This window comes from Gymnogyps californianus, chromosome 3 (genome assembly GCF_018139145.2).
Source record: "Gymnogyps californianus isolate 813 chromosome 3, ASM1813914v2, whole genome shotgun sequence".
NCBI lineage: Eukaryota > Metazoa > Chordata > Aves > Accipitriformes > Cathartidae > Gymnogyps > Gymnogyps californianus.
In genome coordinates this window covers 51,131,099-51,148,328 of record NC_059473.1, presented here as the reverse complement: position 1 = coordinate 51,148,328, position 17,230 = coordinate 51,131,099, and the positions used below count along the sequence as shown (strand labels likewise).

The 17,230-nt window shown below is 35.7% G+C and overlaps 1 protein-coding gene across 10 annotated transcripts in view; it reads left to right on the top strand.

The window, feature by feature from the left end:
- The window catches only part of QKI (QKI, KH domain containing RNA binding), a 167,973-nt gene that overhangs the window by 56,214 nt on the left and 94,529 nt on the right, over positions 1-17,230 (top strand). For all 10 annotated transcript variants that reach the window (XM_050894275.1, XM_050894273.1, XM_050894271.1 and 7 more), the window contains exon 3: positions 8,954-9,070. In XM_050894275.1, coding sequence (XP_050750232.1) covers positions 8,954-9,070 — 117 coding nt within the window. The remainder of the gene's footprint in view (positions 1-8,953; positions 9,071-17,230) is intronic.

The following is a 17,230-nucleotide window of genomic DNA, read 5'->3' as shown; positions in this document are numbered from 1 at the left end:
TGCTGAAAAAATACTGTATGTTTTAGTAATGTAGTACAATTATGTTCATATCCTTTATTTTTGCATTAATAAATATTTTACTTACAGAAGTTTTTGAACTAGACTAAGCTTGTCTTACTCCCACAATAATTATCAGTTCTTGCCCGTAACAAGATGAGTTACTCTTTAGCTTTGATGTTGAAAAGTGATTATGGTAACTGAATTAGGAACCAAAAAAAAAAAAAATCCCCGTAATCTGTGTTAAAAAACTATACAATGAAGTAAATAAAGATGGACCCAGTCTTAGTGAATTATATATGCACTGAAAATGATGCTTTGCCATTTACGAAATTAAGAAAAAGAAAAATCTTTTCATTATTTCCTTTTCTCACCAGTGATAAAGATTTTGCTGTTTTCTTTGTGACAAGTCAAATTTTAGAGAATTTGAACTACTTTAAATATTTTTAGCTGTAACGACCCTTTTATTAAATGTTGGGGATTAAATTTCTCACACTTAAAGTAATCTCGAAGGTATTTCAAATGGTGTGCTAGAGGTTTTGGTTTTGTTTATCCAGCACAAAAGTACCTAATTGCAAATACGACAGGTCCTAACTTTCTGAGGGTTGATATTCTGTATTTTGCTCTCCAATACCTTAATGGTTTTATTTTTGTGTTTAAGTGATGAAGAGATTGTTTCATGATAACTTATATGCATAAGTTTCTTACAGCATAGCATTTCTATTTTACTACTTCATCACTTAAATGCTTCAATAGTTCTCATTTAGCTTTGATTACAGTATTAGAATGGCGTATGTCAGATACACCCAGCAAATATAAGTGGATATATTTGACATAAGCAGATTATACGTGTCATGCTGGTATTCACTACATATGTACTTTGGCATTTACTTGGTTATTTCGCTTAGAAAACATGCTCTGTTAAGGGATGGAGGGAATGTTTCTCATGCATTGTTGTATGCAGCCTCTCTTCTATTGCCAGTAGGTGTTTTTGGAAGAGACTTCAGGAAACAACTTCACTGTTGTCACAAGTAGTCTTAACAACTACCTAAAGTTAGTTTGTATGTAAAAATTAACTTCTATATGTGGTTACTATTGTCTGTGTTCACTGTATTGACAATACCATCTGCTTTGTCAGTCTCCTCTCCCTGTAAAATCTCATCAGATAGTCTGTTTTTCTTAGCTATGCAAAACACTTGCCAAATTCCACTGGAGCATATTTAACCCTCAAAATAGATGCTAATGCAGTTAATGAAAGATTTTGCTATTTCAAAATTATTTTATTACTGAAACATTATACTTTTCCCACTTGATTTCTGAAATGTGTACAAGTGGCTATATATGTAAACTTTTCATGGTTTGTTTTCAGTTAATCTATGGTGTGGTCACTAAGCTGTGTATATGATGCACTTCTTTTTATTTGGTAGTAGTTCTTATTACTGCTTTTCTTCAACAAAAGCTGTGTAGCTGTTTTCTGTTGTGATGAGTGTGGTGTTGAATCGCTGGAAATACTTAATAAGGCATGAAATATATCAGGTTTTCTATTAATGGAAAAAGAGACTTTCTATTTCCTTCATCACCACCTATCAAAAACCTAGTGGTGTCATCTTCTGTACTGGATGAGATAGTGGCAATAGTTTGAAGTATTTCAAGAAAATTATTTTAATGGAAAAAATGAGAGGGGCTGTAAATGTGAACTGAAAGGCTATGTCTTTAATCAATTCCTGCTGTTATCTTACTGTTGGTGGCAAATTTATTCATGGTCATTTTGAGTAAAGAAAAAAAACAATTTAGGTGTACATGTTAGTCCTCTTAAAAGTATGTCTGTGTGTGTTTGTGTGTATATATATGTATATAAATGTACATCACTACAGCTGCTCTTGTAAAAACAAACAAACAACCACCAAACACCAAAGCCAATTTTGTGACAAAGTTGTCATCGTGAAAATGGGTATTTGGTCATGATACATTAATTGAGTAAATATTGGAAAATGTTACTGCTGGAAAGCCTGTTCAGTGTAAGGTAAATTGCCCATTTAAGTTATTTCTTTTCTCCTATAAAATGTTTCAGATTAAATTTCTGAGAAAGTAATCTCAAAGCTACCTATCTATAATGTTATGCTATAAGTTTTGTTTTCTTTATTAAACACTAACCTACCTAACTGAAAGTATATGATTTTACCTTCTTAAGGTTTAATACACTATATTTTGTCTTCCAGTACCTCTAGTGGTTTTATTCTTGTTTCAAGTTACAGGCTTTCAAAAAAATCTAATCAGCCGTGTATCTGATATTTTTTATAATTATCTAAAACTCAGCTTAAAGCAATTCAAGCTCTTTCTAATAAATGCAGAAATATCTTATGGAAAAATAACTGTATTACCGGTATCATAAAACAATATTCCTTTAAAAAGAAAATGATAAAAAAAACAACCCCAAATTTACTAATTTTGGTGGGTCAGTGAAAGCTTTTGTTGGGTTCAGAGCCTCATCTTCTGAGTATTTATGACATGTTTTGTCAGCATAATGCTATTTTTTTGTCTTCTATGGTACTATTTCCAATTTAAGTTTGCATATAAATGTTTCAATTAAATGCATTAACTACTTTTCTTCATCAAAACCATGCATGAAAATAAGTACTCAAATTTAATTGTGACTTTAAAAAATTTATTAATACTTAGGAGTAATGTTAATCTTGCTCACAAAGAGGACTCACATTTAACAAACAACATCATGTCATACACATTCATCACACTTTCTTTTGAATGCCTTTCTCTTCTTGCTGCAGTTCCTTTGTGTCTCTTCATTACTTCATTTCCACAGTTAGCACTTAACTTAATCTGACAGAGTTACAGGCTATCTCCCAAATGGTCTTGGAATAGGACTATTAGGATCTGAAGACATAGGAGGTTCCCTCCAAAGTGGCTAAACTGACTGTCAGCATTGCTGCTTAAGATAAAATTACCAGATGTTCTCCATTATAGCATCCAGTTTTCAGTTGCTTCTTAACCTTGACATATTTTAACCACTGAACCATGCAGAGTCTTGGTCTTCAGCTGCTTTTTATTTGGTGGGGGAAAGCATATGAAAATGAAGTGAGCAGGAAATGCTGCTCTCCATGTCTTTAAAAAGCAAACTAAAACATCAGGACATTTTGAACCACATTTTTGGGATGCTTTAGTTTGTTTAATGTATTAGTATACAGTCTGAAAGCTGATTTGGATATGGGAAGGGTGAATATAAGGTACAGTTTTCTGTCTTCATGAGAATCCACTTACAGCTGGCAGAGTTATGTCTAACACTTAACTGAGCTGTAAAATAAAATACTGTAATCGGGGAAAAAGTATGAATAAGGGAAGGGCTAAGCTGCTTTCTAACTGATGTAGAAGTCTGAAGTTTTTGTGTCCTGTTATGGTTTTAAAAAAAAAAGGGGGGGAATTCATGATATGTAAAGGTAGTCTCAAAATGGAGAACATATTTTCATGTATGGCATAACTATACTGAAGCTGATTTCTACAAGCAGTTAAGAATTAAATAACATCATCAAGAGTGGACATTTATGGTTACAAGTTCTCAGTTGTAATTACAGTGGGTTTTTTTAAGGAATTCATGGGATTTATGTCATTTTTCTAAGTTGGAGATCAGAAGGTGAGACCAAATGCCAGATTACTAGAAACGTGGACATATTGCAAAGCATTTGTTGTAGATCAGTGTTAAAGAAAGGGCTCTTCTTTGGGTGTTTAGAATTTTTGCTGAATTTAAATGGTTATTATTATGTCTTAAAGTATTCTTAGTTAAAGTCAACATGAAGCATGTTTTTGGTATAATGAGGAACTACTGAGGTTTTCCTGAGATTTTCCTTAATGTTTAGACTGTGTATAAAACGTTTGTACTCAAATATGCATTGTATCTGAGGAACATAAAAGCTTTCTAAGACTTTTCTTAATTTCCTTAAGTTGAAATAGACTTTAAGAATAGCTTGTTTGGGCTTTTTTCTAGTGATAAGTAACTAGCTCTGCAAATTCAATGTATAGTAAATCATTGGAACATTTGCTAATAAGATGGTAGAATAAATTAGTTTTTAATTGAGCAAAATAATTGTTTAACCAAATGCATGTGTTTATGTTCTTTCTTGCTAGATTTGGATATTTTAATCGAATCAGATTTTTTCAAATTCTTCTCCAGTAATGAAGGAAAGAATTTTTTTTCATCAGATAAACTAGATCTTGCCGTATCTTACTTTCAGGTTTCAAAGGAAAACACAAAATACAAAAGGCACAATAATAGTATGGAATTTAGTACTACTGAACTCCCTCAAGTTCCTCAGTTAACTTGCATGGAAAGTTTCTTAAATACTGCATTTCACATACACTGTAAAAATTAGACACACTTCTTTGCAACCTCTTACTAATCAGCAGCTTTGAGTCTTTAGCATAGATCGTTCTTATTTTCCTTTACTACTGTTGTTCTGGGTGTAGGGGCTGGTGGGGCACAGAAGGACTGTAAAAGCACCTGGTCTCCTTGGGAAAGAGTTGTTCTATGCATAGGGAATACAAGCTGGTTTTATCTGGGAATTTCTGATGCAGTGGACTTGTTAGGTAGGACACCAGGTAGAAATTTTGTTCAGCTCTTGGAAGCATCAGTTGCTGCAGAGTAGTCATTAATATCCCAGAGTAGGTGCAAACATTAGGATTTAGAGCAACTTTTTTCCTAATAAGTTTGTTTCTGCTTAAACACCTTCAGTAACAAAGATCCTCAAGTACAGAATCTCCCAACATATGCTGTCTGTCTGTTTTCTTAAGAGTATGTATTTTGGGCATCTTCTCAAAGACGGGCAACAAATGTCTTACTACAGGATCTTGCTGATGTATATTTTGTACGTGCTGGAAACTTCTAGCAAACGAAGGGAATGAGAATGACGATGCAGAGAAACAGGCAGAGAGGGAGAGCAACATGGTGTAACTGGTTGGAACTTCAGCAAAAAAAACCTTCAGCACCTGAGCTCCACTAGGTACTCTAATTTTTGGCTTTTCATGAATATTGTTAGTGTTGTATACTTCCTGGTTCCCTCCATTGTTCCTAAAATGTAAAGGATTCTAGGTGATGCATAGGATGCTTTTGTGTTTATGCATGTCACAAACACGTTCTTCTGGAGGTTGTTTTTTGAGTTCTAATTTTGAGTTTGTATAGGAAGATTTGAGAACACAAAAATAAAACTTAGCTCAGCTCTTCTAAAAAAACCAGGAAAATAATTGTGAAATACCGCAAGTGGAAATGTTAGACACAAAAAATATATTGAGTGTAGAGATAAGTTAATTGTTGGGGAAAGAGAGACTAACTTGATGAAGGAAAATGAAGTATTTGATTGCTTTTTCTGTATTGTTGATGTAGAAGCAGTTAATCTTAGCATGGGTCACTTCCACTTAATTTTTAACATTCTCTAATTCCAACATGTGTGAGGTTGGATACATTCAAAGTAATGCAGTCTTAAATCAAACTGATCTGTGAACCACTGCTGTTTTTCTAGCAATTCACTGGGGGTAAGGTGAATCGTAGAGGATTAGACAAGCGTAGAGCGAGAAAAGCTGTAAGAAATTGTAGGGAAATATTCCTAGCTTTGGTTCTGTACAAATGTTAGAACAAGCTGTAGTCCTAAACAGGTGTGTTATTTGTAGGGAAACACAAGGCCACGAAGAAGAGTGCGATTGGGTGAGAGTATGGGACAAAGAACATGAGAAATCTTGAGTTAAGTGTGATAAAAATGGTCTTTTGAATGTCAGATGTATCTGGTTCTGATAATTCTGTTTGATAATCTAGCTGGCCTGGCAGGTAAGAGAAGCAGTAGCTGCTCATACAGCTGGATTCTGATAAAACTTCCGAGATTGTCCAACTAGAAGGCTGAGTCTACACTGTCCCTGAGTTGTGGTCTGCTGGTCACTACTCTCTCTACCTAGTCCCTTCACAAGAGAGTCACAATTGTTTTTTCCTATGGAGTTCTCAGCTAGGACTTTGAGATGGTACTCTGAGGAACTGAGTACTGACAGTGATCCATCTGTACAAAAGCTTGGGAATAATTTGTTAAGGCAATAATAGGCTTAAACTATGATAGTTGATTACTGATGACTCAGTTAAGACTGCACCTCAGGTGGAGTTCTGCAGAGTTCTCCTTCAGCTTGGATCTCTAACACATTCAAGAATAACTTGGTTGGTGGGATAGAAAGTATGCTTAGAAAACAATTACGTTGTACTAAATGCTTTTAAAGATGGAATTAAAATTCAAAACTGTTTTGAAATTAGTGTGCCTGAAGTTGACAATGTGGAATTCATTACACAAACGTAGAGCAATATGTTGTTGTAGGGGGGCATAAAAGTTGCATATGAATACAAAACTGGGGAAAACTGGCAACGCAGAGGTAATGGAGAAGAGTATCCAGGGTCAACGAATGTTGACCCAAGCATAAGAACTGAATTTTCTGGGGAGGGAAAGAAGAAGCTGGGATGTGTTAATAGGAATGCGGTTTGTAAGATATAATTGTTCTGGGTAACTTAACCGTGTTGAGGTCTCAGTTGAAGTATTGCCTTGTCCAGGCATCTTGCTTTAAGAAATGAACAAATTGGAGGGCCCAAGAGAGGTAACAAGAACGGTCAGAGTTTTAGAAATAGCACCTATCCAAAAAGGTTCAAAGTGCTAACGCATACAGTTTGGAAAGAAAAGACAGAGGATTGAGCTACCTTGGAACAATTTATTAAGGCTCTTTATAAGGAGAATATTCTGGGAGTAGCTGGAAAAGAAACTGGCTTAATGTTTAACAGAATGCATTACAGTTTAAGTCAGCAATTTCTCAAATAGAAGCCACAATTCTAAATAGTGTTGAGACAACATGAATAAAGTTGCAAGCTTGAGAGTAATACAGATTCCTGCTTTTTTTCTTGGTATCATAAACTGTTCTATTTAAAATTTTTATCCAAATTATCTTATCTTGGAATTTGATTATTCTTTTAATCATGATCCAGGTTAATGTGAGAGGCTGCTGTTTTTCATGGGAGATACAGAATGTAATGATAGTCAACTTGTGTGTTGGTTAGAGGAGTGGTTTAAAGTCTGGTTTGCAATATTATTTTAGCTTTACCAGTGGGATGGGATAGATATCTAAAGATTTAGTCTGCAGGAAGTGTGGTTGTGGAGAAAGGCAAGTAAGATGCTGTTTATGTAAGATAATGGTATGATTTTGGTATTAAGCATGAAAAGTGTAACAAACGCAGGATTTTGATAGTATTTCAAGGCTGAACTTTATCACCTGTAGCTGGTTCATTGCTTTATCCAGTCTTAGTGAATATTCCTTAATTTCCTATGATTCACAGTGTGTGTATGCATTCACAAGTGCCTTTAATCTTTTTTTATCTGCCCCCCCGCCCCGTTGATTCAGACTTCATAATATGTCTTTGTTTTTTGAGCTTGGAATACTAAATAATTTTGGGAGTGTATCTTCCCTATGAACAGTTTAGCTGTTGTGAAACATGTTTCTTTTTGTTGAAGAATTTTAATTTGCTTGTGTTCATAATTTCTGCTCACTCCTAAATAATTTCTTGTCTTTGCAGTTTTATAAGGATTTCAAATATGTTGAGTTGTAGTACCCAAAACCAATTTGAATTAGCTGAAGAAATGAAAGCCAACAACTTCTTCAAGTCCATTGAATAGTTTTGTTTACCAGGATCTAAAATATCCAGGCTTCTGTCCTTACTGCAGAGTTTCTGTTCTCTTAATATCTTCTTTGAATTTAATCTTCAGTCTGAAATGTCTAGGGTTATGTATCCTTTGAGCCTGGTGCTTCATCTTTGCACTGTAGTTGTCACAGAGTACTGCTATATGTTCTTAATGCTACCTTCACTTAGTGCTTTTTTTATTTATGTCATAATTTCTAGAATGTGTGATTGAAAATAATGAAAGGGAAAAAACCCTGGAAAATAATTAGGAAGTAATGTTATGTATGGCTAAATGGTGGTATTGCTGTGTTAAGCGTAGGCAGGGGGTTGTCTGCTGATATTGAAGTTAGCCAACTGAACATGAAATATTTGCTCTATTTGTATGCACAACTGAGTAAAGGATACAACTTACAAAAAATGACATGTGCTTTTGTCGTGTGTCTGTATATACACATATATACATATATATGTACACACACATTATATATATATATGGCAAATGCAATATTTTCCAGAAATGTTGCCCATGAAACCTAAAGTGAATATGTAACAAGATTCAGGGTTTTTTTTTTTCTGAAGGAAATGCTATGGCACGCGTAGATAAAGAAGAGTTTCCGTAGATGTGGGTGGCCAGCCAGCAGTTTGCTGTCCAGATCGAGCCCACCAGAACAGCACAGAAGGGTGAAAAAGAATGTTTTCTGCAGGCTCCTTAGCTGTAGGCAGGGAGCAAATGAATAGTGGGCCTAGCGGCCTTTCCTGAAGGCCCTGTGCCATTATGGGACTGGACCTACACCTGGCACCCGATCAGTCCCGCCACATGGAAGTTGTGTGCATGTCTGGTTGTGCAGCCAGAACCTGTGTGTTTCCATGATGTGATACACATGTTGGCCTACTAATGAGCATGTCTGGTCATGTTGGGGGGGGGGAGGGTGGTTTGTAGTTTCTGTAAGAGCTCATATGACTTAATGAGGAGGAAATTAGGACTACCACTGCCCTAGACTACCGGATGTTAAACTTAAAAACCTATTTTCACCTGAAACCTCTATCCCACAAAGTAGGGGTCACATAGTTATTGAATGTATGAAAATAGTACTTGCCTCATTCTTTAACCTCAGGTATTTAGTGTAGTGTTCTAAACCGATAAACACTTGATGATATTTTAGAGACAAATACATCTTGTTAAATTTTAAATTAATTTTGGTTACTTGCTTTTATAGAAATAATCTTTTTTTTTTTTTTTTCCTCCCCTCCCAGTTTAACTTTGTTGGAAGAATCCTTGGGCCCAGAGGACTAACAGCTAAACAGCTTGAGGCAGAAACAGGATGCAAGATAATGGTCCGAGGGAAGGGCTCAATGAGGGACAAAAAGAAGGTAAGCTCTTGAAAGGTAGTGTAGTTTCAGATGTATAGTTTTATTTCCTAACAGAGGGTAAGCTCATGTCTCTCTTATTCTTATTTGTTGTGTTCTTACCATATGCTTTTTCACTTTCTAGTGTTTTTTACACACTTAGTAAAAAACACAACCTACCCTGAAGAGGTTAAATGTGCATGCTCCATAATGGTGCAATGGGGTGTCCACCTAGCAATTATAAAGTATTGTTCAGTAATAACTAACTTCTAATTGTGTCATGTTTCACAAGGTAAAGGTAAAAATTGAAGTTAAATGTGTTTTTCTAAGGAAGAGCTGTTAACCTTAAAGGTGTTCTTAATAACTTTCTTGTATTGAAATACCAAAGTAGTGATTTGTGCAAGTAATGTGGATTGGAAAAAATGTTTAATGTATTTTTGGCAGTGAATTCTGTCCAAGTGAACCAAGAAGCACTGTGTTTCTGGATTTGTTTTGTGTTCAGGTGGAGTTGCAGTGTAATTAGGGCTGTTCCTTGCCCTGTTGTGTAATATACTTGCTCTGCCCATATAAATAGGGAAACTACACTTTTCAGGATAGAGCCATCCTGAATGACAAGTTGCTCTGGTGGTAACTGCTGGAAGTAATTTATTTTTGCAGGTTTATTTTTTAGCTATTTCCCTCCATCTCTGGTTACTACTGCTGAAGTTGCATCAGCATCTCCACTGCAGTTTTGAAATATGCACTTAACAGTACTCTTTTCTTCTTTGTTCCCATAAGTATTATTTCTTTTGGTTCTGTCTTTAGAAAACCACCTCTTTTCCTTATTTGATCAGCCACATAATACATTCTATTCATACATATGTAGCACATAACAATTAAAATAGAAAGGTAATGTCTACCCAGTTAAAAATCTCAGACCTCCCAGAGTTTCTGACTGTCGCTTTCAAACTTCATTTGATGCCTCTTGTTTTCATAACCTGCTGTAATACTGTCACCACCCTTTCTCTTATTCTACCTATAGCTATTTTGGATGTTTCGATTGCCAGCTTTTGAGCAAAGATCTATTCTAACGTAGAAAGTTTTTGGTTTTCTAGGTTCTGTAGAAGTAAGAGGGTGATATTGTCTTAAGTGCTTGATTTATGAAGGTTTCTCTTTTTAAAACAGTATCGTTTGTCCTGAATTCCTTCTACCTCTTGGCTGGGGGGACATTTAACATATAAACGAGTCCTGCTGTTATGGGGTTTTGAACTGTAAATGGGTAAATAGAACTTGTAGAGTTGATATTTTTGCACAGGATTTTGAAATACAGATTTCCTGTAACTGGGGGGTGGTAGGAGACATTACAATTTCTGAGTATTAAAATTTCAGCGTGCTTCACCCGACAGACCAAATTGTGTGGGTGTAGATGCTGTATTTTGAAGCAAAGTGTATGGTTGCCAATATGCAAACAATCTTAATTACATATCTTGCTTTGTGACTATTAATAGTAGTGAAATTTTTACATATTCTATCATATTGTTTAAAAAAAAAAGATATCCTGGGGCAGGAGATTTAGTGAAAATATTGCCTTCCTTTAAGAGGTTGCAAACTTCACCTAATGTTTATAAGAGAAGACTATTCGATCTGCTCTTGAAAGCTGCCACTTTTTAGGTGGTATATTAATTAGACGTTAAGACTTCTGATAACATGTGTAACAAAGTAAATCTTTGTTATGTGGAATATACTAAAATTTAGTTTGCAACGAGTGAATTCTCAAACTTATCAATTCCGAAGAGAAGTACTGATACCTTAAAAGAAGCAAGTACTTAAAAGTTCATTCAGCTTTTTTCCTATTTAAACAGAGTTTTTAAAAGACATTGTATTTTTATCAATAATACAATTCTTACCTTCATTTATGGGCAGAATTTAAGTTTATTGCTGCTCCCTCTTTGTTTTAGGAATGGTAATTCTAGATTGGGGTAGCTCATCAGGAGTTAGGTTATGTAACTTTTTTCTGAATAAAAATGTTAGTTCTGGTTCATTTATGTTCATAGATATCATAAGGTAAAACATTTAGGCATCTGTTCTTCAGAAAGCTTGTAAGTATAGATTGAGACCCCAAGCTTAATGGTCCAGAAATAATGTCTCACTGTTAGTAGTGAACGTATGTATATTTAAGATAGTCATTAACAGTGATGCTGTGATACATCCTTAAGAGTTTTGCAGATTGGCTTTGTGGTGTGGAAAAGCACACTTAGTTGTTTAGCATAGCTATACTTTCAAACAGCTACAGTGGTGTAAAAAGAAAGAAAAAAATGCATCTGAGGCCTCAATTTTTCTTCTGAGGAGACCCGTTCCCCTGTAAATGTTTCATTTGCAGACTCTTTCATAGAAAGCACTTAGAACAGTAAAGATTACTTCAGATTTCTGGAAATTGCTGTGTGTTCCTTGGCCCACATGTCATAATCCTCCCTGCCCTCCCCCCCCGCCATCTCTTCCCTGTCCTCCTTGGTTGTACTAGCCTGAAGAGAAACCAAAGTGGCCCAATGAATTCCACATCAGGTATGGTAGCTGTTTTCCAGGGTGTGACTAACAGAGCTTTTTTGCTAGAGCTGTACAGCCTTCATTCTTTGAACGCTTTTTATATTAGGTCCCACTGAAGATATGTCCAGCTACCAAAGACGTTCTGTTTCTATGCTATCAGCAGGGCAGGGACTTATGCACCACCAGGTAGTGTAGTACATGTGCATGCGCCATGTCCTTCGTTACTCTCAGCTGCCAGCTAGGATAAGCACATTCTCTGCAGTCTTGTTGGTTGCCACCATGTGTTCTGACCTATCCGTTCAACATTGATGTACGTCTCGGAGTTTGTGAAACGTTTGTTACAGAATCACAGAATGGTGGAGGTTGGAAGGGACCTCTGGAGGTTCTTTTGTCTAACACTCCTCCTCATGCAGGGTCACCTAGAACAGGTTGCCTAGGACCATGTCCAGACAGCTGTTGTGTTTAATGCCCACGACCTCCCACCACTGTGCTTCAGAACCTGTCCTCTCCTGTGGGGAGTCATACCTCTAGATAGCTTGGGCAGGTTTACTGTCTGGGGAAGTGGTATTTTTGGACTGATTTCCCCCACTCTCCACACTTTTTTTTTTTTTTTTTTTGGTAGTTGTTCAAAGGAAAACAGGCAGTGTGAGTTACTGGAGTTTTGTCTTTGAGAAAAAGCTTAGAGGAGCTGAGACCTTGTGAGTATGAGTCACCTGTTTTTTTGAAGTTTAGTAAGAAAAGGAAAGCTGTCTTCAAGAAGGACGAGTTCTGTATGGCAGATGGGCTAGAACTTCGTGCACATTAAAAGCCACAAACTGATCCAGTCAGCACTTTAATGCCCATTACCTCTTCTAAGTTGTCTATTGTCTGATATTTTTGGAGCACAGAGTACTTGACTATTGATGATTTCATGAGATACTGCAGTTAGTGTTGAATATTAAATAGTTTAATATATTTGAATGATATAATAGTATAATCTATTTGAATACCAAATAGTGTAATATTGGTTTTAAACCAGTATTGAGTACCAAATAATTTTCTTGATAAAACCTATTTTCATGCCATCCATTCCTAATCTTTCTATAGCTCTTTTGCTCTCCTGAGGTGATTAGTATTAGTCAGTAGTTTATCTCTTTCAGACTGGACTTTTTGTTGCTATACTGTTGTTGCTGCAGTAGGAAGAATTTCATAATCATTGATTATGATGCAGTTTCTTATGCATCCCAATAAGATGTTTCTTCTAAAAATAAAGATTTGGAAGCTGTATTCAAGGCATGGTGATCATAAACAGACTAAAGTAAGAACGAGTGACATCTATCAGTTTTGGGAGTAAGTACACTTCTTGCTATTGGCTCTATGCCTCTTTTCCTGAGGAATTATACTTACAGGTGAACTCCTTAGTCTTGCAGTGCAAGATGACCAACTTCTTTGGCAGTCAGTGCCTTTTAATGATAACCACCTTTTCTTTTATTTTCTCAAGGGGCTTCTCTCTTTGCAGGTTCTACTTCAAAATGCTAATGCACTTCAAAGTATAAAATACAGAAGTAATAGTATTCTCTCATGGAAGATTAGGTTACGCTAATTGTTTTTTAAAACCCTTTCCTTTCATCTAGGGTCAATGTTATTTAGAAAAGTGAGTATTCAGTTTTTTTTTCCAGTTTTTGACTGAATTGCTTTGAAATTTGGAGGAGATAAGAAATGCAGGTTAATTTGTATGTATATTTTGCAAGTATATTTCATACTGCAAACCTAATTGCACAGTACTAGTTATAAAAGAAACCTTATTGGATGTGGGAAAGAATTAATTGCTGAACCAGTGTCAATCTATAATGTGACAGCTACATGGTGCTAAATAGCATCTCCTAGAGTAAACTGTCCATCTCTTCCTATCTTGCTATTGGTTGCAGAATCCAAGAGAAAATACAAAGACTGACATGCTGGAAAATAAGCCATCCGGATTTGCTCTGTAGAAAATTTTTCTCTCCTGTGTGAGCCTATGAACAGAAGTAATGAATTAGAAATCTTTGTCACATGGCCAGATCACTTGAACTAGCATCAAATCTTGAAACTTGCTGACAGATTTCCCCCAGAAAGCAAGGGAAATCCTCAAATTGTTTGTATCTGAGGCTCAGCTGGTAATCAGAACATCTCTCTAGGCAGCTTTAGACAAATTTAAAATCAAAACCTTAAGTGCTGAAAATATTGTGATTAGAGCGTGGACGTACTTGAAGGAGATTATTGGGGAGGGGAGAGGGGTTGCACGCATTCATCAAAATCTAATGAATGTATAACTTTATTAAGACCAAGGCATTTTTGCCTTAGTCTGAATGCGCCTCTCATTAGGTAGTGAGGAAAACCAGCAATTTTAACACCAATCAAAGAATACTGCTTAATAAAAGGGAAGACTGTCCAATGATGGATAAGCAAAACATTGGTTTTTGTCATCTTGCTCGTCGTACGTGAATTCCATAAAACAGACGCTGACACACCCATAGGGAGTCAGCTCTGTGCTCTTGAACATATTGACTACCATTATCTCACTTAGAGGGGTATGCAGTCTTATGGCATCAGGCTGCTGGCTTGTGGCAGGCTTGGTCAACTCCATTTCCCCCCCCCCCCCCCCATTTCTTCCTGCTTCTAGTAAAGAATCTCCTCTAGAACAGTGTGTGAGGAGAGGGCATCATTCATTTTTAATTCATGAGAAAGCATCTCATTACGATACACAGAATTTCTTACAATTGGTTATTTCAAAGAGAAAGGCAGGTAGCTATGCAATTCTAAATTTGAAGAGCTCAATGCCTTCATCCACTGCAACATCTTCAAATCTGTTGCACTTTGCTCTGTATTAGATCATTTGAACTGGTTTGTGGTTCCTGACCTACAGCTTGTTCCTACATCACTGTTCACCTTGCAAGCAGAAATTACGTAAGGGTTCACGAAAGACAAGCTCTCGGTTAGTACCAATCTTGACCTTTGGCTGGTGCAGAGTTGTCACAGTAAATAGATAATTCTGTTTCTTTGGACTTTCCAGTTTTGGGTTTGGTGGGGTTTTTTTGGGTTTTTTTAATAGTAAGGCTAAAAAGGAATTAAATATTATCCTTGGTACATATGCAAAGCTTGAGGAAAAGATCAGAGTGGAAAAATTTAACTGTCTTGTGATCAGGTTATTTTACTACGTTTACATGCAGTATAGAATTGAAGTATTATACGTTTGTAGTATTTTAATACCTTTTAGTCTCTGAAATACCATCAGATACGCTTTGATTTCCAATGGAAGGTGTTAATAAACATTCAGTTTAGCTTATAAAGTGAAGTTACTGATATTAAATAATATGTACTTTGTAGTCTGTCTTGTTAAACAAGCCCTATTATTGCTACCCTAATTATAGGATGCTCAACTTTTACCTTCTGTGAAAAGTACTATGTGTGAACAAATAATAAAGCTGTGGTGCTGACACATATGTTGAAATGTAATATATTTAGCATATGGTAGCAAATGGTAAAGTTGTTCTGTGTTTCAGAATGAAAGGTTGACCAGCCATCATTATTCTTGTCTTCTGGGAATAAATTGCATGGCTCAGGCCTGTTGCCTCTAAAATCTGCCTCTACACACAAGCATGCTGCTGCTGTTTGACAATTTCATATATCTGTGTTGAGAAATCATGGCCACGGTTTGGAATGGCAATTTAAAAAAATTCTGTAACTAGTTGCAAAGGTGGGTTTTTGAGTATTTGTCAGTACTATTAGGAATAACAGGGGAAAAAAAAATTCTTTACGTGATTGGGGACATCGGCATGTGAAAGTGAAAAGCAAGTCCATATATGTAATACATGACTAGAATGACTGTCCTTTTATTTAAAAAAAAAAAAAAAAAAAATAAAAATCCCTTTCTGACAATGCCAGTGGGGTTTCTGGAGGTCAGATGCTTACTTTTACATTTAGAAATATAGCTATCAGAATCCCTTGTCAATATCCATCATTAAGGGTACTATTTGTTAAAATTAATTGACTTCTACTTAGCAGAAACTTGCTGGCTGAGGCAGTGTGCAGTGGCAGTTTAGCATGTTGGATATCATGGATCGTGCTTTGTTAACTTTTGTTTCACATGAAGGCTGCAGCTTGTCTATATAAGAGACTGCCAAACTGGTAGTTATGTTCCTTGTAATTGCTATCAAATTCTGTGACTATACATTAAAAGTCATTGTATGAACAGGCTGCTCAGCTAAGATTGAGATATTACCTATACAGCATGTTCCTGAATCTACTGCATTCAGGTTATAAGCTTTTAATAGAAAAATTACTTAAGGCATTCAGAATGCAGTATTTAAGATATTACCCTGGGAACAATTAACTTCAGCGTCTGGCATCTTCTACAGTGACATTTCCTCTAAACACACTTTCTCATAAGTATGCGTGTCTGCATTAAGTTTGATTTCTGAAACTGATTCATCAAACTTGGGAGGCTTTCTTCAAACTTAATTTTTGACCACCGTGGTAATTGACCTTTTATTCTTAAACTAACTTTAAACAAAAAAGTCATTCATATAAAGGTAGTACTGAACTTACATATTCAACATCAAAACTGCCATTTTAATACACAGTGAAGAATGTACCATTTTCAGCTGTATGAGAATTTGTATGTAGCTGTGTGGTGAAGAAAAATCCTCTAGCTTAGAATCCAAGCTTGTTTAAGAATATATTTGGTGGTTGATACCACTTTGCTTTCCTAGAAGTTCATTGTAAAACATAAGATGTAATGAAAATAATTTTGGTTGCTTGTAAGCTAGTATTTTTTTTTCAGTAGTACTTCAGAAAAATAGGCTTTTCTATTCCAATTTTAAAACCTTTATTGCATTTGTAACCACTTATTTTGAATGCAGGAGGAGTTGTAAAGCTGGATTTTATTATTATTATTTTTTATTAAAGAATTGGTGAAGCATGGCCTTTTTGCCTTTTCACCCACAAAACAAAAGTCTCTTGAGTTATATCCCTGGTAGTCTGGGAACAGTGACCCTCTGAAGAGATGAGTTTACGCTATTAGCTAATAGTACAAAAATGGAAAAAAAAAAGTCATCACAGAAAAAAATAGAATTCCTCTTAGCAAGTTACTGATTTAATTACATAATTAAATGCTAAAGGCTGACTAGTAGAAACTATACTTCAGGAAATTCAAAAGGCAGCAATGTTGAAGGTAACAGACATTATTTCTTGAATTACCCCTGACTGAAGGCTTACTCCTTTTAAGCCTGTTTATGGGGGTTTTGTAGTCCAGACTCTATAGAGTATCGTCTTTGAAATCTTACTGCATACATCTTTTCATTAAGTAAAAACTGTTCAGTTCCCATTGACGGTAGTGAAGAATACAGTGTAGGTACAGTTAGCTTAGTTATGTATGGGAATGTGAATTTTACAAGAAGAAAATGTTTTCCTTAAGTTTTATATAAGATTTGACAAACCCTTCTTATTTGAAGTAATTTATTGCAAAAATCTTTTCACTTAACAGTCTGAAGAACGCTCTTACTTTCAAGAGCAGAATGATTTTATTTTGAAGGACAGAAAAATTTAGGTGCCTGAGGGCCTTAAGAATTATTGCAAAGCAGTATCAGTCTTTCAGAAAATATTACTGATATGTATCCAATGCAATGCATCTTTTAGATAGGT